General features: G+C 43.8%; 1 protein-coding gene across 2 annotated transcripts in view; it reads right to left on the reverse strand.

The window, feature by feature from the left end:
• SS18L2 (SS18 like 2) overlaps positions 1-24,129 on the reverse strand; it is a 67,697-nt gene that overhangs the window by 11,832 nt on the left and 31,736 nt on the right. For both annotated transcript variants that reach the window (XM_069216470.1, XM_069216471.1), the window contains exons 3-4: positions 17,197-17,273; positions 12,174-12,288 (exon numbers count right to left, since the gene is read on the reverse strand). In XM_069216470.1, coding sequence (XP_069072571.1) covers positions 12,195-12,288; positions 17,197-17,273 — 171 coding nt within the window. In that variant the 3' untranslated portion in view covers positions 12,174-12,194. The remainder of the gene's footprint in view (positions 1-12,173; positions 12,289-17,196; positions 17,274-24,129) is intronic.

The following is a 24,129-nucleotide window of genomic DNA, read 5'->3' on the forward strand; positions in this document are numbered from 1 at the left end:
TATCAACTCGCTGTGCTATACCCTCAAGCTTTACAGGTTTTTGGCATTTTTCTGTTGCAGGCACATGGGCCATCCACACATGTGAGGTATCATTTTTATCGGGAGACTTGGGGGAACGCTTGGTGGAAGGAAATTTGTGGCTCCTCAGATTCCAGAACTTTCTGTCACCGAAATAAGAGGAAAGTGTTTTTTGGCCAAATTTTGAGGTTTGCAAAGGATTCTGGGTAACAGAACCTGGTGGGAGCCCCACAAGTCACCCCATCTTGGATTCCCCTAGGTGTCTAGTTTTCAAAAATGCGCAGGTTTGCTAGGTTTCCCTCGGTGCCGGCTGAGCTAGAGGTCAAAATCCACAGCTAGACACTTTGCAAAAAACATGTCCGATTTCAATGTAAAAATGTCATGTGTCCATGTTGTGTTTCCTGTCGCGAGCATTAGGCCTACCCACACAAGTGAGGTACCATTTTTATCGGGAGACTTGGGGGAACACAGAATAGCAAAACAAGTGTTATTGCCCCTTGTCTTTCTCTACATTTTTTCATTCCAAATGTAAGACTGTGTGTAAAAAAAAAGACATCTATTTGAGAAATGACATGTAATTCACACGGTAGTATGGGCAACCCGGAATTCAGAGATGTGCAAATAACCACTGCTTCTCAACACCTTATCTTGTGCCCATTTTGGAAATACAAAGGTTTTCTTGATACCTATTTTTCACTTTTTATATTTCAGCAAATTAATTGCTGTAAACCAGGTTTACAATGAAAACCCATTGCAAGATGCAGCTCATTTATTGGCTCTGGGTACCTAGGGTTCTTAATGAACCTACAAGCCCAATATATCCCCCAACCAGAAGAGTCCAGCAGACGTAACGGTAAATTGCTTTCAACAATCTGACATCACAGTAAAAAGTTACAGAGTAAAACGTGGAGAACAATTGCTTTTTTTTTTTCACCTCAATTTCAATATTCTTTTATTTCAGCTGTTATTGTCTGTAGGAAACACTTGTAGGATATACACAAATTACCCCTCGCTGAATTCAGAATTTTGTCTACTTTTCAGAAATGTTTAGCTTTCTGGGATCCAGCATTGGTTTCACACCCATTTCTGTCACTAACTGGAAGGAGGCTGAAAGCACAAAAAAATAGTAAAAATGGGCTATGTCCAAGTAAAATGTCAAAATTGTGTTGAAAAATGGGGTTTTCTAATTCAAGTCTCCCTGTTCCTGAAAGCTGGGAAGGTGGTAATTTTAGCTCCGCAAACCCTTTGTTGATGCCATTTTCATGGAAAAAAACACAAGCCTTCTTCTGCAGCCCTTTTTTCCCATTGTTTTGAAAAAAACAAATTGCCACTGTATTTTGGCTAATTTCTTGGTCTCCTTCGGGGGGACCCACAAAGTCTGGGTACCTCTAGAATCCCTAGGATGTTGGGAAAAAAAGGACGCAAATTTGGCATGGGTAGCTTATGTGGAGAAAAAGTTATGAGGGCCTAAGCGCGAACTGCCCCAAATAGCCAAAAAAAGGCCCGGCACAGGAGGGGAAAAGGCCTGGCGCGAAGGGGTTAATAATCCAGTTATCTGTGTTTACAAACAGTTAAAAGTGCACACTAAGACTCTTTGAAAGGGAGCCAGGGCAGGGAGCGCGTACCCCAGGGGCATCTCCAGAACAGAGAGCACCGAAGTGAAGAAATCTGAGTTCAAAATGTTTTTAAAATATTTTATGGCATTTCGTTTAAAAGGTTAAGCGTTCCCTTCTGGGATTTTGCAAGGTACAGTGAATTCAGCTCTTTTAAATCCATATGAATAGAAGCAATTTAAGTTTTTCTCTTTTCCATTTTTCTGCTGTAATATTTTTTATTCTAACGCCGTGTAAAGAAATGGCTCCCTGTTGCAGTTACCCCCCACTTTTTGCCTGATACTGATGCTGACTTGACTGAGAAGTGTGCTGGGACCCTGCTAACCAGGCCCCAGCACCAGTGTTCTTTCACCTAAAATGTACTTTTGATTCCACAATTGGCACACCCTGGCATCCAGGTAAGTCCCTTGTAACTGGTACCCCTGGTACCAAGGGCCCTGATGCCAGGGAAGGTCTCTAAGGGCTGCAGCATATCTTATGCCACCCTGGGGACCCCTCACTCAGCACAGACACACTGCTTGCCAGCTTGTGTTTGCTGATGAGAACAAAACAAGTAAGTCGACATGGCACTCCCCTCAGGGTGCCATGCCAACCTCACACTGCCTATGCAGTATAGATAAGTCACCCCTCTAGTAGGCCTTACAGCCCTAGGGCAGGGTGCACTATACCACAGGTGAGGGCATATGTGCATGAGCACTATGCCCCTACAGTGTCTAAGCAAAACCTTAGACATTGTAAGTGCAGGGTAGCCATAAGAGAATATGGTCTGGGAGTCTGTTAAAAAAGGAACTCCACAGCTCCATAATGGCTACACTGAATACTGGGAAGTTTAGTATCAAACTTCTCAGAATAATAAACCCACACTGATGCCAGTGTTGGATTTATTAAAAAATGCACACAGAGGGCATCTTAGAGATACCCCCTGTATTTTACCCAATTGTCCACTTCTAAAACAGCTTATTGTGTTTTATGTGAAAAGTATACATGCTAATGTAATGATTCAAAGTTCCTAAAGTACTTACCTGCAATACCTTTCAAATGAGATATTACATGTAGAATTTGAACCTGTGGTTCTTAAAATAAACTAAGAAAATATATTTTTCTATAACAAAACCTATTGGCTGGATTTGTCTCTGAGTGTGTGTTCCTCATTTATTGCCTGTGTGTATGTACAACAAATGCTTAACACTACTCCTTTGATAAGCCTACTGCTCGACCACACTACCACAAAATAGAGCATTAGTATTATCTCTTTTTGCCACTATCTTACCTCTAAGGGGAACCCTTGGACTCTGTGCATACTATTCCTTACTTTGAAATAGTGCATACAGAGCCAACTTCCTACACGCCGCGTATAGAATATTGTGCCCCTAACGGAAGCTGTGTTTCCAGTCGTTCCGACGGCTTGGAAATCTGTCCCTTTTATTTCATCAGCACGGCGCCTGCTACACGGCCGCCGTGCTGATTACCCTTCCAGTGTTATGTGAGCTGGAGTGCCTAATTAGACAATTAACCCCTTTGATCCCATCACCAGCCATGGGCCATCCTCGTGAAGATGCGGTAACCTACACATCTGAAGCATCCGACTTCTAATGGACAGATACGCTAATGCCTGGTCTACCCAAAGCCTAGTGTACCCAATGCCATGAGATGAACTGTGCCTGCCCCCTGCAAATCTCGGTGCCACTGGCGAGTAAACTGGTAAACACTACCTCTGTCCGTGACCTGCGTCCATTTACAATCATGAAATCCTGCAGAACATTTTGGAAACAGATCTTGGCACGGTTGTTTACATTTGATTCGTATAAATTTAGCTGGGTGGGTGTTGTTAAATTATTTGTAAAAATAACTAACACTGCAGCAATGTTGATGTGTGTTAAGATGTTACATAATTAATAAATTGGTGAAATTGTACACTTCTATAATGCGATGGTTACACAAAACTGCTTTAGGGAGAGCAGGCAGCAGTACAAAAACGCACTTCCTTTAATTACTCACCAGACTCTTAAAATATATATATATATATATATATATATATATATATATATATATATATATATATATTTGCACTCCTGGTCCTTGTTAAAAGAGAGTCTAAATAATGTTTAACTATTTTAAAAATTTACAATGTAAATTAATGTTGGATTTTCTTTACTACCAGTTACTGAAACCCGTATGCACTCTTTATGTTCTTTTTAGCATCCTTACGATTGTATATTTGAGGGGAACTACCGATTGTGTGACAACCAAGACCGGCATAAGACCGCATTGAAAAGTCCAGTAGGGGTTGTTTCACACACTTCGCTAGGAAACAAGCGTGGTTTGGGGAAGGCGGGGTTGGGCGGGTTGACGAACGGAATCCAAACAACATTTGATATTTACGGGTAAGTTAGACGTGGACATGCCTGTTTTAGGAGCAGTAAATCTCGGTAGGCAGTAGTGTATGACTGCACTGTTTTGCTGGCATTGCCATTAAAAAAAAAAAAAAAAAAAAAAAAAAAAAAAAAGTACTTTGAAATGCAGTTTCCTTTTTTTTTGGGGGGGGGGGGGGGTGACGGTACGGAGGTACATGCGCACCTTATTTTAATGTACAGTCGTGAATCATGCAGGTAATTGCTGCAATCAGCTTAATTCTACCAGATAGGTGAAAGCAAGACTTCAAACTAGTCCGCCAATGTGTTTTTTGAAATAATTCAAAATATAACTGGCCCTGTCAGTTCTTGGTCGTTTTAACGTTTTGTTTTTTAGGGTCGAAACTGCATTGCATGCGCATGCGTATCGCAGCGAGACGCTTTAGTATTTAGAAAAGGGCTCGGAACCCTGTCAACTTCAAGTCAGTGTTTTTTATTGGTTCGTGGGCTTGCCTAATAAAATCTGCTTGCTTTCATTAGTCGAAGGCACGCATACGTCATGCCTTTTCCGGTAGCTAGCCCTTCTCGAGCGCAGCGACCAAGTACAGAAAACCTGCCAGGCTCGCTGTTTTCCATCGGGCTCGTGGACTTCTTTTTCTCTAATTTACGAGCGCGATCTCGCTTGGAAGGAGTCGAGCGCTTTACATAGTTAATTTCACTTTTTCGGGTTATGTACATAAATGCACTTTTGCCCGATAAGTGAAAAGCCGGGTTAGGAGTTTACAGGGCGATCAGCTCTAACATGAGCAAACGCGAGACCCGTTGCACTGTAAATGCTTGTCTTTGTTAGTTCGAACAGCTGGCGATTTACCCAAATGCTGACCTATCAAACGTCTGAAAAAGGTCAAGTTGAGAAAAAAAATCTGTTTCTTGGATCGTCTCTACACCCTATTAAATTTCTCGTTTCATTAGTCGAATTTCTAAAGCTTAATGTATGCTCTCCTATAATAGAAGTGAAGTTAACAAAAGACGGACACGGCCAGTAGGAGCAACATATTTACACTGTGCTTTTGGAAGCTCCGAAGGATACGAAGAACAAAGTAAATATGATCGTTTATATCGTTTAATTACAATAGAGGCAGCTTTGAGTAGGGCTCTTTGATGCTTGATGCATTCTTTCTTTTAGGGGTTAACCATTGGTGAAATATAACCAATATGAAGGCAGGCGTCCTCGTGCTGACCAGACGCAACTTGTAAAGTGGGGTTATTTCACAATTTACTGCAAGTAAACAGGTGGCAATCCCACACCATGTTCATTCTGACATCACAGGTAAAACTTCACTTGTTTTTAGCTTCTTCATCAAAAACCAAGACGACCATTATGGGTTGCCTTGGTTTCTTGGATTTGACATTTACCAAAAACATTCTTAATAATCCATTTCCATGAGAGACGCATTTATTGCTTTTAATGCATTTACATCAAATTTAAAATCGAACATTTGTAGAAAATACCACATGCCTGCGATAGTGCCGGTAGGGCAAATCAATGAACATTGTTGCAGCGTTGTAGATACTGCGTAGAGTACCTTAACTTTACAAACAAAAGGCACATGGGAATACACTGCCTCACATCCAAGCACTCAATTCACCCCAATGCATTTTGGTAAATGTATGGCATGCTAACACTTAAGTCTTTAGATTTTTACCCAGGCAACCCCAGCACCATCCGAGCACCAGCACAGCACCACCTGAGCCCCGCCTCAGCATCAGCGCACCACCACCTCAGCATCAGCGCACCACCACCTCAGCATCAGCACCACCTCAGCATAAGCGCACCATCACCAGCGCATCCCCAACTCAGCACCAGTGCAGTCCAACTCAGCACCACTTTAGTATCTGCACAGCATCTCCTCAGCACAGCACCAACTCAGCACCAGCCTGGCACCACCTAAGCACCAGAGCAGCACCATCAACACAGCATCACTCAGCACCACCACATCATCACCACCACACCACCACCAGCAGCGCAGTCCCTGCACAGCCCCTCAACAGCTCAGCATTACCTCAGCACAGCACCAACTCAGCATCACTCCTCACCACCGGACCACCAGCTCAGCACCATTTCAGCATGACTAAGCACCAGCATAGCATCACTCAGCACCACCTCAGCATCACATCAGCACAGCACCCCCTCAGCACCATCTTAGCATAAGCACAGCACCACCTCCTCATCTGTGCACCACCAGTGCAGCCCCACCTCAGCACCAGTTCAGCCCCACCTCAGCACCAGTTCAGCCCCACCTCAGCAGCAATTCAGCACTAACGTAGCACCACTGCAGTATCAGCGCATCACCACCTCAGCATCAGCACAGCATCACTTCAGCACCATCTGAGCGGCAGCTTAGCACCACCACCACCTCAGCATGACTCAGCACCACCTCAGCATCACTTGATCATTACCTCTGCATCAGCACAACACCACCTTAGCATCACTCAGCACTACCTCAGTCTGCCCTTGGAATCTGGCATTTGTTGATTCTCCCCTAGTGACCCTCCACTGCCTCATGTTGTAATTCAGGTACTATTTCCCAACCTTCACCCTTCTGCCGTTTATGCACCCCCACATAACAAGAAAAAAAAAACTATAACAAACAAGCATTAGTACAGGCAGGAAGAAGTTACAAGGACAAAAAAAAAGTAGAAGACATTTTTTATGTCAATTATTTTTTTAAAGGATAGTTCAGGTGTACATAATGTCTTCTTTGTTATATATGAGGCAACACAATTGCTTACAGCACTATTATAACTTTTCAACATGCTGAACAGCAGCCACAATGCTCTATAGCATAGTTTAAAAGACACTGATGAAGCCAATAGCTCTGGCTAAACACTTACAAGGTTCCAAAGGCGAGACCTATTGGCTATGCCAATGCTCTGACAAAACATTTTTGCTCATAACTCAGCTTGTGGTGGCCTTGGACAATAGGACCACCACCCAAAACGTTTAGCACGCTGTGCTCTTTCTGTGTACATCATCTCTTGGTCCCCAAACTAGGTTAGTGGGGACTCCAAAATAATAACCCCTACCACCATTCATTATCTTTTTAAGCTCTCTCATGCCTGGAACTTTTGTTTTATAGCTGGGAGAAGTCATGTTTTATGGGCATTGATTTTAATATCATTGCGTTAGTCCTGCTACCCTTAAAAGTGTGTAGTGCAATATGCCCTCTAGGGGCTAAATATATGGTTACATTGCATTAGTTTCTCCTGTTTTTTTCATGGGGTTATACCCTTTAGGTGCTAACAATATGGTTGCATGACCAAGTTTCTAATAAATGATATTTTTGTTATGGTGTTTTGAGCATTACAGTCTAATGCCAAAAGTGTATTTCTAAAAAGGCTTATATGATAATTATATATGTTTTAATAATTTCTCCTTATTAGAATTATGACCATGATTCAGACCCTTCTGGTTTATTTCTCTTCTGTGTCGGTCTTGTGTCTTTTTTTTTAGGGAATTGTGTTTGCCAGTCAGCAGCTTTGAGGGTGGGGCGGTGAAAGTGGTATTTTATTGAAATTAGCATGGTATATTTAAATTAAGATGCTAACTAGCAACATTTTCATTTTTTTGCTGCAGGTAGAGGAAGAAGGTAAATGGAAGTGCTTTAGTTTTATGCAGGCCACTGGAATTATATGACAGGAAAAGACAGACTTATGAGGCAGGCTTGATCAATTTATATGGCAAGAAAAGTCCAGTTATGAATTTACAATGCCAATAGTTCTAACTCAAGAAAATGCCAGCCCTATTGCACTGCAAATGCTTGTTTTTTAGGAAGAAATTAAGAGATTTCAAACAGGATGAAGAACTCGGTCTTTTGATGGTACAAAGAAATATTAAGAGCAATATCCTGTCCCTTTTTCTGACCAAACCCTTTCTATGGCAACCTTATTTAAAAGAGCCTGAATTTCTTGCTGCAGAATGAACAAATGGTCCTCCGAAAGCTGTTCTGATGTGGGTGGAATATGCAGTGAGTCGGACAAGAATGGTACCCTATTTGGGGGACCAATTTGTAATATGTAATACTATGCCACACATGGAGGTAATAACTTATCCTGCCGCCACTCGGGTGGTAATGTGCTGCTGAAGGCACTTTTTTTTTTATTGATGTTAAGCAGAACACATAACAGTGCACTCTAGTTCTGCGGTTACATAGAAAACCAAAGTACAGTGATACAGACGAGTTCATCACATGCAGTTACTGCCAAGAGCATAGTAAATGACTGCAGCATGCAGTCAATTGCGCAAGGGAGTCCACTCATCCAACAAGGCTGAAGTAGAAGCCTGCATCTGAACATGCCAGCGACAGAATTCAGTGGTAAACCACTGGTCATTATCGTGGACCTCTTGGGATGTGGACAAGGTAGATGAAGAATCATCTGGGAAAGGGCCAGAAAGTCTCTGTGGCGAGGGCAAGCCCCCTCTCATTGCCAGGAAGGTCCCAGTGGGCCCCATAGGTCTCCCAGCCTCAAGTTCACATGCATTAAATCCCAGTAATATTCCCAACTGTGCAGCTGAGGGCAAGTTAAATGTCTTGGAAGCTGAAGGGGTGGGGGAAGGCTGGGGGGAACTGAGCAGTATGCTGCCCAATAAAGCCTGGATCCAAGGCCTCAAAAGGACTAGGGGTCTTTTGCGGAGGTGCAGGGCCTTGGTGTCGTCTTTGTGACAAACCCCATGCAAAGCCTACAAAGATACAAAATTGATTAGGACACATCTGCATGGTTGGAAAAAGGTTGCAGAAGTGCCCTTTGGTCCTGCTTGCTTTGAAGTGTTACAGTGCAGAGTTGGCTTTGACTCCGAAGAGCCAGGTGCCATCAAATGGCATAAACATGAATGACAGTTGGACATCACTCGAAAAATATGTGAATCTCATCAATGCATGGTGCCAAAGCACTACGCTGGTACTGACTGCCCTGCCTAAGTAGTCAGTAGTTTACAATCTAGAGTAGATGACTAATTAGGTAAGCTAGGTTAGAGCAAAATTCATCTGGAACTGCTGGCAAGATCCCACTGACCCTGCTCCACAGTGCTTGCAAGTATCATCCAAGGAGGCACCTGACATTGACTTGAACGAAGTGCCAGACTGTCTAAGGAGATTATTAATTTCCCAAATGCCTCCATAAGTTTCACCTCCCTGGTAGGAGTAGTTGTAGGGAATACGTTCTGGTGCTCCCTACTGGCAGAAGCCTGGACTAGGCTCTTGGGCATGGAATGCTGTACGAGGAAAGCAGGGTCACCTGGGACAGGTTTTGCAATTCAAGAACTTTGGCTGGACGCTGGATGATTACAGCAAAAGAAGAGGATTGTTCTGTTGAGGGGGAAGGGGGGAGGGGGGGGCGGTGCGGGTTTTTTTTTCCAACTAACCCAGTGTAAGAGGAGGTGTCCAAGCCACTGGCCTCCTGTAGAGCCATAAGGTGGTTATCATCATCATCATAGTAGTGGGATGCATCATCGCCATGATCTCTAGTACCATCACCCAGACTATGTTCTGAATCTGAGCCAAGTAGCTTTTGGAGTACTTGATGGCTATTCCTGGGCAGTGGTAATGTTCTGGTTTCTGGACCAGAATTAAATTGGGCTGGCTGTGTTGGATCAGGAAAAGGAAGAGATGTCCCTCAAGGGCGTGGTGGATTCATCTCCGAATTGAACAGCACAATAGAGTCCTACTCCGGTTTCAGAACCAGTGTGGACACTGCAGGAACACGCATGGATTGTGAGGCCAGATTCAAAGCAGAAAGGGGTACTGGGACGGACCCTGCAGTGGGGGCAAGAGGCATAGGCTGCATCGAGGACAGATACACTGACTGTAACCTGACTGGAGCCCTCCTAGGATCCGTGGGGCCCAGGACACGCCAGAAAGAGTGCTGTAGATTGCCAGCATGGCTACTTTGAAAGGGTCTAGATGCTGATGCATCACTGACTGACCCAGGAACTCTGGCTGGATTGGGACCAATTGTGGAATAGCGTCCCCAGGAGGATATCAGGACAGAGATGCACTTTGTCATTTTCACAACCTCTCAGAGAGAGCTGCAGGACGGAGAAGAATTCTGCTTCATCATATTGTATTTGTTCTTGGACTTACCTGGGGATTTTGAACAAGGAGGAACTTTTGCAAGAACATGCTCACGAGTGTATGTGGGCCGCATTCTCGACTTCGATTGGGAGAGGGTCCCACATGCCTTTTTTCAGTGTTCAGCAATGTAGAGTTTGCCCGTTCGCCTCAGACTTCACCCGGACAAAGCTGCCAGAGGCCATTGAGTCATGTGACAACCTTAGACACATACTTTAATGCGATCACTCACTGACATCTGTGACAGTCCCTAGCACCCTACTGTTGTAGGTAGGGACATGTCCCTTGCCAACTGGAAAAATATTTGTGGAACAAAAACTTCATCAGACAAGAGGCAAAAGTTTGTGAGCAAGCCTGGATCTGTACCTGAAGGTGTGGAAAGAAGTAAAAGCACACATGGGTAGCATTTCTATGTGGCTCCAGTGTCACTTTTGGGGCAGGTCGAAGTAGGCGAGGAGCCACACGACATCACCTGCTGGTGCGCACAAGCAGTGCTGAGAAAACTTTCCAGATCTAATCTGTCATCAAGGAGTATTCAGAAGGTGAGGAATTTGCGATAAGAAAATTAATCAGAACATCATGCCCACAAGAATGAGAAAGTATTTTGTAAAGCTAACTGAACAATGAATTTTTTTTTTTTAAAGTGTCCCTGTAGAAAGAGGTGAAAGAAAGCCTAAATATCAACCCGCAAAAAAGTGCAGAGAAGTTGACGCAAACTTTAAGTTATCAAGTTGTAGAACATGGTCGCAAATCTAAAGACTCATTTGCATTTGACATAACCTTAAAAACTTGTTTGTGCTGTGGATTACTTGTTCAGAATCAGCACAGGGAGAATTAGAATTGTTTTTGTCTTAAGCAATAAATCGCATAGAAGGACCATTTCAAGAAATTTTGTATGGAACATCTGGCTGTGGCTCGGATGGAGGTCCAGAACTAGCAGAGGAATCTCCTTTACTGGCTCAAACAAATGTTGAGAAAATAATGTTGCATCTGATGTTTTGCCAACTAAGCTAAGTGATCAAGTTCCGCCATTACCTCAGGAAAGAAGGAGCATAGTTTAAACCCCAAATGATGTGACTGCTTCTTTGACATTGACCAGAAAGAGTTTCTCAGTGATTTCAGATAAACCTAATTCCAACAAAAAAAAACCTATGCATGAACTCACAGATGTAGGTTTATCAGACATAAGGTGACAATCTTTTGAGGATCAGCTCTTCAGCAACACCCCCCAAATAAACTGCTTGCTACATACAATATCCTGTTTAAAACCTCTCACAGAAAGTATACATTACAGGTGGAGGCAATTTCTTCAGTAGAAACTGAATTAAAAAAACAGTCCAAAGCAAATTTCTACAAGGAAGAAAGGCGCAAACAGCAAAAAGGAAAAGCACTTGAAGCCAACCCCTGTGGGCTGCCTGCAAAAAAAAAAATATATGGGTATGGCCTTTGGTGAGGCACATGTAAAAGACTCAGTACTGCAAAACACCTGGCAGATGTGTTCCGAGTATTGTTGTGTGATGCAGTGTCCTAACACAGGACATACGCACTGCCTCAAGTTTTATCCTAAGATGATAAATGTATATTATTGTGCACATATTCTATATTAGACAAAGCTCATGTTCTACATTAGACACTGCACAATATACCTTTTTGGTTATGGTGTTGCATTTGATATGATGCATGCTGATCTCCAAATAATCCTATCGGAGCTTCTGAGGGGAGGCGATAATTTTCTAATTATGTAGCTGTAAGAATGAATTGGAATTATATGCAAAAACAGCCAATTGCTACCTTGACATTACATAGTCGCACAACAGGTGACCTTAGAACCAGTTAGGGTGATCCTGATCTCTAGTCAGCGGTAAGATTCCTGCAAAGAGAAGCCTTTACTACTGCCAGGTACTGGAACAAAAAACAAAATTAGAGCTTGGATAGACAGTTGCTAGACTCATTTCATTTACTCTGGGGTTAGTGGCTACTCCCCCAGAGTGATATATACTTTCCTTAGCCACACGTTTAGAACCAGAAATGCCCAAAAGGATGAAGGAAAAATAAAAACTTACTGTGCCAATGAATTTACTGTGTTAATCCCCCGAGACACTTTTTGGGAGAGTACCCGGACTAGTATCTGCAATTGTTGCCAAATAAACAAGGTTTCTGTGCAAAATCTGCTGGTACCTACAAAAACAGAAACAAGATTATATAACAATGTGAACTACAATATTGCGTGTTGCTTCCATTACACAGAGCAAAGACTATGCAAGAATGCTATGTAAAAATGTTTTTATTTCCATACAAGGTTACCAGGGTTATTAAAGAGCCTACTGGTCTCTGATGGCACTAAGAGGACGAAAAACAATGGGATGGTATACAGCCTAAGTAGTTTTATATCAAATACCCCCTAAGATTAATTTCAGAATGTTCACCCCTCACCACTGAGTTAAATGCTGGTGCCCCGACACCAGAGTTAATCTCTTATTCATAAAATATTTTATACTGTACATTAAAGATGCAATGCTGTGGGAGACATTCAGTAGAGAAGGCCTCTGCTGCAGACATAGAAGACTGCAGTCTACTAAATTAAATATTTTTTAAATATGGAACTTATTTGTGAATTGCCATTTGGTACCGTCTCAAGTCTAATAAGGGAACAGGAAAAAAAACTATTTTTCATAGAGATAATCTAATACGATTGGGTACGGTTTTACTTTTTTGTTAGATAATCCTCTGTTTTCTAGTGCACCCTTTTACCACCTTCAGCTGGGCAGAGTTCCCAAACATTTAGTGAGGCAGCTCTACCAACACCCAGGACATATTGTTTGGGGTCAAGGACTACATGTTTCATGTTTATTTTGTCCGTAGGACAAGTAGGCCCAACCCCCAGCGTCACAAAACCCTTGGCTGCCAGTTTACAGTACCAAATAATGGATCAGAGAAGGGCATTGTCTGCAGTTAGAGTAATATGTGTGTCCATATGTTAATGCTGTTCAAACTTGTATATATGGCTCATTTATGCAAACCCTTTATTATTAGGGCGGGCACTTTAAGAAAATGTAAGGTTGGACTGCATTAATGAGACTGGCTCCATTATGAAAATGTGTAGAGATGTTTGAAAAGTTTAAAATGACGAAACTACGTATAATTTTCCCAGAATGCTCTCTAATCAGATGCAGATATTTGAATAAGCTTGAACTCAAGTCAGATTCTTAGCTTTTAGAATAAGAGGTTCACTAAAAAATTTCTATGAGGAAAAAGAGGTTTTGGTAATCTATTGTGAACTTTGTTACCATTTCTTTGAAGCAACCTTTAGTAAAAGGTGTTGATGCATGCTAAAAAAAAATTTAATGGAAGATCAGTGTAATCCTATTTAACAAGATTATTGGGAAACATGAAAATAAACAAGAATTGGCAAAGCCAATAGGTCCAACATTGGTGGTCAGCCTTTTGTTTTTGCCAATGCGTGTCTTGTCGTGACATGGTTTTTGTAAAACGTTGTTGTGGGAGCTGCTGGCCGGCACCTTTATAATAAATATTGGCAAAAACAAAGAATATTTTTTGGTCTCAAAAAGCACACATTGCACTGAAAAAAACTAGTTTGTATGCAGAGATGCTCCTTGTGAAAGAGCATAATGTGGATAGAGAGACAGAATTTTAACAAAAAGTGTTGGTTAACGTCAGACCTAATTAGAGGCCGAATTCTTAAAGAAAGTCACAAAGTGCACCCATGTCAAATATCTTTGCATTAGTAAAGACTTGTGAATTTTGTGAAAAATTTACAGATGTAGGCCAGAAAATCGTACTAATAGAACATATTTGTGAACTACATTTTAGCACAAGCAACTATGAATGCGTAGATTTGCTCATGCGTATATCTGTTGAGTGTTTACAAGTTCACTCTCCTCCAACCATTTTTGTTCCCAACCCTTGGAGAAGTTTTACTTTTGCCCTTGTCAGGAGAAAATTTCCAGCCTTTCTCAGTATGGAAAAATACCAAACAAGAGCTGGTGAAAACCCCTAAAACATGCAAGCTAGAAGGTTTGCTCAGATTCATGTGGACATTCCATCCCTGGAACTATTGTTTACTGCTACTTTCGGCCCCCGCATGTGATCTATGGAAAGGTGGCAAAAGGAAATTGGTAGTATTCAAACTGTACTATAGTAAGAGCGCTGGTATAATCAGAGAGGCTATAAGGGCTATTATATAATGAAATTGCTGCCATAATTTGTCACTGAATTAATTGGCACCAAAGGGACCAGTAGATTTATTTATTTATAACAGGACCTGAAGATTTAGGACACAGCCTGTCCCACGGACAAGTAGATATTTTGTTAAATTGCACACCCCTGCGGATACTTAAGTACTGCATTTTATTTTTTATTTTAAAGCATAGGTGAGGAAGACGGACCGTTTTAAGGCAGTGCTCTGTTTAATTTTTTTTAATTAGGTCTCTATAGCAGCACGCAAAACAACTACTTATAGAAGACAACAGTTCTTAGGTGTGGTGCTAGCCAAGACTTTTTGATTTTACTAACATTTTTTATGTAATATACTAACAAACTGCCTTTCAGCCTGCCATCTTCATCCATTGGTCTGTTGTTGCGTCATTCACATTTTTAGCCCGCCTAATAGAGCACACAGCATGGGGCAGTGGTTCACCCCATTTCAGCCACTGACCAATTTTACTATGAATGACAGCATTCTGCCCTTTCACAAGGAACACCCCTGCACATAAAGCAGTTGCATTCAGTGTCAGGAACTGCTATGGCAATGCATGCTTTTTGAGACCAAAAATGTTTTTTTTTTTTTTGTTTTTGTTAAATTTAAGCCAAGGTGTTTATTTATTTTTTAAGGGCAAGGGCCCAGCAGTACGCCCAACAATAAAGCTTTATTAAAAAAAAAAATAATAATAATAATTTGCTAAAAAGTAGAAGGGGTGGCCACTGCAAGTTAGGCACTGATGCTGGAATTCATAGGACCAGAGACTTTGCTCACAGAACCACTGAATCTACCCATTAATTACCAAGCTCAGAATGCTCTTCCTTTTGGACAAACCTGCTAGCTTCAAAGATTTAATAACTTATCAAGTAGATTCACATCTTCAGTCTCCGGACTGTGAAACTGATGGCTGGAAATTATTCATAAACTTTGATAGCTAGAACAGGAGGTTGTATTCTTCTAGTGATATATATATATATATATATATATATATATATATATATTTATTTTTTTAGGGACAGCCTCAACTTTGTCATTCTACAGATTTTCTACAAAATGAGTTATATATAGACAACTAGAATGAGCTGGGGAAGGAGGCATACATAAACATGGCCACTAATCAACTGTTGAAAAAGGTCATGCACCTTAGAGAACTTTCAGCCAATTAATAGCTTTCACTACTGAGACATTGTTTTATTTAATCCTGATTGAATCCAATTGGTGTGAGACTAAGGGAGGGATGTAGAAGTGCTCTGCAGAATGAATCCTGTACAGCAACTATACAATCTATTAGGCCACTAGTTTTTCGGTCTTTGTGTAGCAGTAACTAGCACGTTAGTCCAAAACACTCAAGAGGCAAAACAATTGATATGTTTCCCATAAAAAAGTAGGACTGAATATTAGGGCGACAGAACCTCAGGATGAGAGGAATGAGTCAGTCTACACCATCAGGAACTGTTGACCCTGTTCCTAGCTATTTCCCAGTCTCACCTGAACCCCCAGCCTTCTCAGGGTAACAGATTGTTTCAACATCCTCTAACAGAATGCTCTGACTCCCAAGGAAGTAGTGAAAACAGATCTTACCCCTTTTGTTGTTCTACTCATGCATGTCCAGGGTAAACACAAGAAAGATACGAATACAGGTTTTCAAACATTTATTTAAACAATCGTATTCTTGCATAGGAAGAATGAGCTGTGATTATTAGGGAGATGAAAGAAAGCATTGCAACCAGCATTACTAACATGGCGAAAAGAATAAACAGTCCAACCACTGTAATCTTGGATCTATATCTTTCTACCTATCACCACCCACACTCTGAGAACATAGCGGGTGTACCCTCTGCCTTTACCCACCTAGGATTATAACCTGAATCCCTCATACTTGGAGAGCTCAGCCAGGGAGCTGGTCTAGAGTGGAGTTGGCAATTCTTCTCTGCAAGACAGAAGATCAGAATCAGCAAAGCTATATGTCAAACACAGGATTCAGTTCCAGGGCAGTAGAGGCCGGAGTTCTCCTCTGACCCAGATAGGTCAGTGCACCATTTATATAATCAAAACCACACTGTGTTAGAGGCATAGCTCTGATGCAATGATGTGTCTAGATGTTAGAAGCGGTCTTCTGAACGGGCAAGCACTAGGATATCTAGTTCTATGTTCCTAACCTTGAATAGTTTGTACAGATTACATGTTGAGAAACTAAAAACAAGCAACACATACAGCGTCTTTTCAGAGTATCATTGTGCAAGCATAAAGTGTGAAAATGTCATTTCTAAAAGCAATGTCAGCTTAAAACGTGTAAAATGTAAACTATAAAACTAAGCTAAGCTCGAGAACCAGAGTGGGCCCAAAAAGGCCTCACAACACAATCAGTTCCTTACTAAATATTCATTTGGGCGTGCCGGTTTCATTTTCACAAAATATTCAACTGGAACCAGAATTCCATTATAATAGAGCTTTTAAAATTTTGGCAGGTTGAATGTGAATGTCCAGAACAATCCTACTTAGGACGGTATACCTTTATAACATCTGAACATCTTCACTGAATGAAAATGATAAATATTGGCTTTGCTGATATTTACTTCTTTTGTCTAGGTCCGCTAGATAACAGCTCAACTGGGATACTCTCTGCCAATTTTAACATATTAACACAAGACGTGAACTACACCAAAACCTAACAAGCTTCCCCAAAAATAATTTGAGGCATATATTCAGCTCCAGAAGGTACTTTAAAATTTCCTCCCTAAATTTCTTGACTTTTGAATGCAAGTTACCAATTTAAGAATGTAAAGACGCACGTACAAAGATAAGTACATGACAGATAAGACTTTAGAGAAGTAGTAGGAGCATAGAATTTCAAAGCAATTACTTACTGAGCACACTGGACTGCTCTTCCCTTATTCTGATATTCAACAATGCACCGTATCAGCTGATCATTTTCTTCAAGCAACTGAAAAAAATAATTAAGCATGTGTTAACATCTCAATTCGCAGAATTCTTACATACAAATTCATAGGCTAAATAAGATTTTTTCCTCAGGTTGCACCATACAGAATTACACAGTACTGTGATCTGCAAAAAAAGGCTATCTTTATACAAAGAGCATGGAGGTTTGATGCTTTACAATAGTGCAGCCTCGAAAATGTATCATTAGTTAGCCAAAACAAGATTTATGTGTTACTTTCCATTATAAAGGGCCCCATGTACCATAATCTTCTATTTTTGAATCTGCTTGAGGGAAGGAAAAAAACGTTTTATTTTAAGAAACAAGCAAATAATAAATTATGGATGTGCTGAATTCCTTATCATGAAATTTACCATTTTTATTTTATTTTCTCTTAACACAATGGGCTAGTTCTAAGTGCCACTTTTTATATATATGAAATACAAATATGTTTAAAGTAGGAGTATCCAACCTTTTAAGTAATGAGCTACTTCTGTTTATTGGAAATCACCCCGAGCTACTAATAATGTTAGTGTTCGCTACATCAGACAAGAATGAATTAGTGGTCAACATATGCAAGTTTAGTAGCAGTGAACACATCAGGTCAGGATTGCCAGCAGTGATGCAAAAAAGGCCAAACAGCCAAACAAAAGCATATAATTTGATAGGCTGGGCTGCATACAGGAGAGCTACTGAAGTTTCAGCTGTGAATTCCAGGAGTAATCAGATGTGAATATAGGTTGTGTAACAATGGGGTTACAACAGGTGGGTTCCGGTTAACGTAGGCCATAGCTGGATTTTTTTCTTTTAATTACTGTACTATGTTTTAAGAATACATTTGTATGGAACGTGTGTTAGACCCAGAGCTAAAATGTTCAGCCTGGTTAAGACGGGTTCCAAAAACAAAGTGATGGATGGAATGCTTGAATTAATGCAAGCCACTGGCAGTCACTTGGGTAGCATCCCATTTCATTGTTTTTCATCCATCATGCCACCTCAGTTTGGACCCAGTCATATGCAAACCAGTATTCATCCTTTATTAAGGCTTATTAGCCAGGTATGCTTAGTTCCAATGGAACAGGGAGCATGGACCCACATCTGGGTATTCCTGCCATACTCAGAGCAGGTGAGCCTGGGTAGTTTGAGATACGAGCTGGAGGAAGGATGACATTAGGACCGCTGTGCTGTCACAGGTTCCCTGAAAGAGGATATTCTATCAGAAAAGGTCAATACTAGACCTGGTCTGAAAGCACTCCCTGGGGCCCCATTACCCTTAGTAAAGGAGAAGTCCCTGGCATCTTGGAGTCATGCCTGGCCTGGGTGAGTCACCTGTTGAGGTGTTAAAACGTTGCTGGTGAGCAGTGGGCTCCAGGGGCCACAGAGCCTTTCTCTTGCCGGCTGCTCCTTTGTTGGGGCAATCTGCTGCCTCCCCAGGTGGAGCAGCTAGTTGCTTGCGCTCTATCCATGATCATCCCTCGTCGGGGATGCTCATAGTGTCGTGGACTCCTCCTGCATTATTCAGAGCGTGGCTGTGAATTGCAATACATACTTGACATTGTGCGCTCTTAAACACCCCTTCATGGGCAAAAAGGGTGACCTGCAATGTTGCATCTCTACAGTGTAGTCGGGGAAGATATGAACTTAGGAGTTCGACTGTCCAGGAGCCTCTCGCTCGAGTGACCTGAATAATATAGTCTCCGTCCCTTTAGTTAAAAATGCACGCCACCACTGGTTGGGGGTTGGGCACCATTATCTGGGTGGCAACTGGGGTGCCACTGCAGGTCACACACACACACACACTAAGAGTAACTAAGACTTACCCCGAGTGGTGATATGCCATCCTAAAGGGCACACTGGATGGACTCCCTATAGCCTTCATCTTGCTCTATGCCCCCAATGTCAACCAGGCCTCGTTCTTAAGATACCTCACACCTGCACTGATACACAATAATCTGGGCTCTTGTTACCGGGTGGAGACTTTAATTGCATCCCGGACCTTGATTTGGATCGCTCATGCCTACCAATACCCGGTGCGCATTCCATAACTCTTGTACATCACTTACGTAGCTCGCCCTCCAATACACAAGAGGCAGATGGATGACACTGCTTCCATCCCACTGACAGGGAATACTCATTCCACTCTGGTCTACACAACCTGTACACAACAAACATTTTCTATTGAAGTGGTTGCAGAGGTCCTCCCAACTGGAGCTGAAAACAGCAATGTCGTCAAGGTAGGCGGCACTGAAGTTTTCAAGCCCAGCTAGGACCCAATTGACCAACCTCAAACGTGCTGAGGAACTTGGCAGCCCCCAGCCGATCAATGAGCTCTTCAGCTCCAGGGATGGGGTAGGCGTCAGTCTTGGTGACGGTATTGAGCCCACGGTAGTCCAAAGTTCTGGTGTGGCACCAGGCACCAAAACCACTGAGCTGGACCAAGGGCTGCTGGAGTGCTCAATCACCCCTAAAGTAAACATCTTGGTTACCTCCTCCTTGATGCTGGCCTTCACTCTGTCAGCTAAACTGTAAACCTTGTGTTTCACAGGGAGGCTGTACCCAGTGTCCACATTGTGCGTACATAGATGGTGACACCTGGAGAGAGTGAGAACGGAGTTCAAAATTCTCCCATTAGCTGGCGACAGTCACTCTACTGCTCTAGAGTCACAGCAGGGGAGAGGACCATACCTTCTACTGACCCATCCTGCTCCCTGGCAGACAGGAGGTCAGGGAGAGGTTCACTCATCTTCCACCCCATCATCTGTAGCTAGAAGCATGGATAACTCACATCTCTCAAAGTGGGGTTTGAGGCGGTTCACATGTAGGAGTATAACCTGAGTCCCTCATACTTGGGGTACCTTGGAGTCTGCAAGTCCACCAACGAGGTGACATCACTCCTGCACTCCTTTACCTCAAATGGCCCTGGCCACTTGTCCTATAGAGCACAAGGTTCTATTGGGGCCATGACCCACACTTTCTGGCCAGGCTGAAACTCAGTGATGAAAAAAAAAGTAGTGATAAAAAAGTAACCCCTAGGGGGGAACAAGAACTGTCTACCACAAGCACTCAAACACTCCAATGATCAGTCTTAATTAAAAGGAATATCTAGAAAAGTATTTAATAAATAATCCCATACAATTACAAGAACCAATTAAAAAGACCCAACCAGCCCAATACTAAAAACCCTTTAAACTAATGTACACAAATAAAATGGGAGACAACACATGAGACATACTTCCTAGTCTATCATCTTTTGCTGTTTCAACTATGGCATCTACTGGCTAAATGATTTATACCTCTAGTCTCCAATCTATATTAGCCAGTTCCAATGGGTCCAGCAATCCAACTGAAACTCAACCAGAGTGGTATTCTGGTCGTACCAGCATTTCATGTCCTCCAGGCTTGCCTCTAGGTTCTCTTGAGCGATCTTCCTGAAGTGGGCAGTCTGGTTTCTAAATACATCCTGGGGTAACTTCCTAGGAGCTTGCTCCCAGCCCTCTTTCACCAGACTTAGAGGTCCTCTGACCGGGTGCCCATAGAGCAGTTCAAAGGGGCTAAAGCCAACCATCTTCTGTGGTACTTCCCAGTAGGCAAAAAGGAGGCATGGCAAGAGGACGTCCCACTCACACCTTATGGAGTCTGACAGACCCCCAATCATGCCTTTCAGGGTGTGGTTGAATCTCTCAACCAACCCGTTACTTTGGGGGTGGTAAGGAGTGGTGAACTTGTAGTTGACCCCACATTCCTTCCACATGGCCTTTATGTACATGAACATAAAGTTGGTACCCGGTCAGATACCACCTGCTTGAGGAAACCCACTCGGGTAAAGATCCCCATTAGTGCCCTGGCCACAATTGGTGCCGTCACTGTCCTCAGAGGGATAGCTTCAGGGTACCAGGTGGCATGGTCCACCAAGACCAGGATAAACCTGTTGTCCAGGGATGTCTTGGGGTCCAGAGGCCCTACGATGTCAATGCCCACCCACTCGAAAGGGGTGCTCAGGAAAGGACTGGAGGGGAGATTTACATTTCCCTCCACTTTTGCCAGTTGCTTGGCAAGTCCTACAAAAAGCATCTGTATCTTTTTCTCATTTGGGGCCAGTAGAATTGGGAGACAAGCCTGTCAAAGGTCTTGCCCTGCCCCAAATGTCCTGCCAGAGGCACATCATGAGCCAAACACACTAGGAAGGCTCTGAAGTGCAGGGGTACCACCAGCACATGGGCTCCCCGAGCAAGGGAGCCTTAGGCTTGCTACACAAGAGACCATTCTCCCAATAAATCAGGTGATTCTTGGGCTCAGCGCCAGTTGCCTGCTGCCTAAGACCTATGAGAGTAGGGCACACCTTCTGCTCTGCACAGAACTCCTCCCTGGTAGGACCCCCTTCTTGATGCCAATGGGTCAGCTAAGGTAGGTCTGCCAGCTCAGCCACTTGTTCCCCTGTACGTGCTGGGGCATCCCCCTCGAGGTCAGCCTCCTCCTGGACCGTGGGAACTTCAGGTGCGGGATTCCCGCGCCCCTTGCCCTTTTTCTTGCCAGGCACCCGGGTCACTGTTTCAGGCTCCAGGTCCTTCTGATCACCCAGACTAGTCGCCATTGACTGAGTGGTCACACACGTCCACTCTGGCAACCCCAACACCCCCAAGAGTGACCCGAGTTCCACCTCCGTCCAGGCAGAAGCCTCCAGGTCGTTGCCCAGCAGACAGTCAACCGGCATAGTGGGACTCACAGCTACCCTCAAGGAACCCGAGACCCCTCCCCCCCCCACTCCAAGGGAACCTGCACAATCTTTTTTTTTTTTAAATCTTTTTTTATTAAACAACGAAACAGCCATTGTACAACAGAGCAGACGACAACAAAAGTCCCATCATTTATCCGCTACCCAGAGACCAATCACAACAAATATCAAGTTGTAAGGGTAAACACATTGATCAAGCAACCCCCACATGTCGAACAGTCCGGTGGTGTCTAGTTCCAGACCCTCCTCCCCCACCCGCACACAGCCCACCAAGAGTTATCCCGTGGATCTATAAGACCCCACCCATCCCAGATTTTCTCCCACTTCCGGTGGCATCCCCTGCTCTTGTATATTACTTTTTGGGTGCTGCAGCATCAGTCCAGGTCTGTCTCCCAGTCACTAATACTTGGCGGAGACTCAATACCCCACGTTCGCGCTATGTTGTGTTTGGCTATTATCTCTGCTATGTCCAGCCACAGTGCTTGCTGTTTTGACCAGTGTTCTTCCCCTGCCACATTCAGCAAAAGGAGCCTGGGGTCCATCAGGACCTCTCTCGCCAACACCCAGGCCACTACCCCAGTGACCCCTTTCCAATAGGTCTTTATCACAGGACAGGTCTATAGAATATGATAGAAGATAACCTGCATCGCCGCAAGCACTGTGAGGTTTGCGCCCTGCCCATCTTGTGCAGTACCACCCTGGAATAATATGCCCTGTGCAGTATCCTTAGCTGGATCAATCAGAGTTGTGCTTTTATCGCCACCACCCTAGGAACCTGTCTCGCTTCCCCCCAGCCCTCGTCGTTCAGTGCTTCCATGTCCACCTCCCATTTGGTGTGCAGGGAGGTCATCGGGGCTGGAGAATTATTCAATAATTTCTTGTACAGTAGCGAGATGGCCCTTGCCACTAGGGGCTCAGTCAAAAGGCGGTCCTCCAGGGGGGCCGCCTCCGGCAACTGCTCCCCCTCTAGGACATAGCGACCCAGCGCATGCCGCAACTGCAGATATCTAAACTGGTCTGTTCCTGCCATGGCATATTCTTGCTGAAGGACTTTAAACGTCACCATAGCCTGGCCCCTTCAGACGTCTCCCAGATGTTCAATCCCCAAAAGAGACCACCCGCGAAACCCGCCCAGGGTCTTCAGGTCCCCCAATAGATCACTACACCACAGGGGGGTCTGGGCCGACAAAGTAGTTCCCACCCAAGGGAATGGTAGGCATCGCACCACGCCCTCACCACCATCGCAGTGCGTACCGGCAACGCCCTCACACTCGCAGGGGCGTATAGAGCCCGCTCATATCCCCCACTGCCCATCGTCCGTTTGTCCACCCAGAACGCCTGGTCCTCCTGGTCAGCGAAGGCCCAATCATTAACCGTCACCAGCTGCATCGCCCAGTAGTAACTAAGAGGATCCGGAATCGCCACCCTCATACACCCCAAGTTTCAATTTCTGCGGTGCCACCCAAGAACAGCCACCGTCCCAGAGCAGCAATCTGATGTCCCGGTCTAGGCGGAGAAACACCTCTGCCGGAATCTTGTAGGGGGAATTCTGAAAAACGTATAACAGACGAGGCAGCGTCATCATCTTGTAAAGGGCCGCTCTACCCATAAGAGAGCGTGGCAACGCTCTCCATCGAGCCACGTCCTCTCGAAATCTGTGGAGCAGGGGCTGCAGGTTTTCCCAGAGGAACCGCTCCTGATCCCTTGTCCTATATCCCCAAGTATTTGAAACCTCCTGTGGAGATTGGCACATCGCACCCTGGGGACAGGGCAGGTGGGTCCCCGGCCAGAGGGAACACCAACGACTTGGCCCAATTAATCTGATAGCCGGAGTGTTCCCCGAATATACAAAAGATCTGCAGGATTCTGTCGACAGACCATCGGGGATGAGTGACGTACAGCAGAATATCATCTGCATATAGGAAGATGCGTTCCTCCCATACTGCTCCAGAGTCAACGCCAGAATCAGGGGATCCTGCCAAATCCACTCAGCCAAGGGCTCGACTGCTAGCGCAAATAGGATCGGAGAGAGCGGACAACCCTGTCTTGTGCCCCTGTGTAGGGCCATGACAATGTATCGTTAACCGGCACTATGGCTACCAGTTCACGATATAAGAGTCTGATCCAGGC

The sequence above is a fragment of the Pleurodeles waltl genome, chromosome 12, assembly GCF_031143425.1.
Source record: "Pleurodeles waltl isolate 20211129_DDA chromosome 12, aPleWal1.hap1.20221129, whole genome shotgun sequence".
NCBI classification, from domain to species: Eukaryota; Metazoa; Chordata; class Amphibia; order Caudata; family Salamandridae; genus Pleurodeles; species Pleurodeles waltl.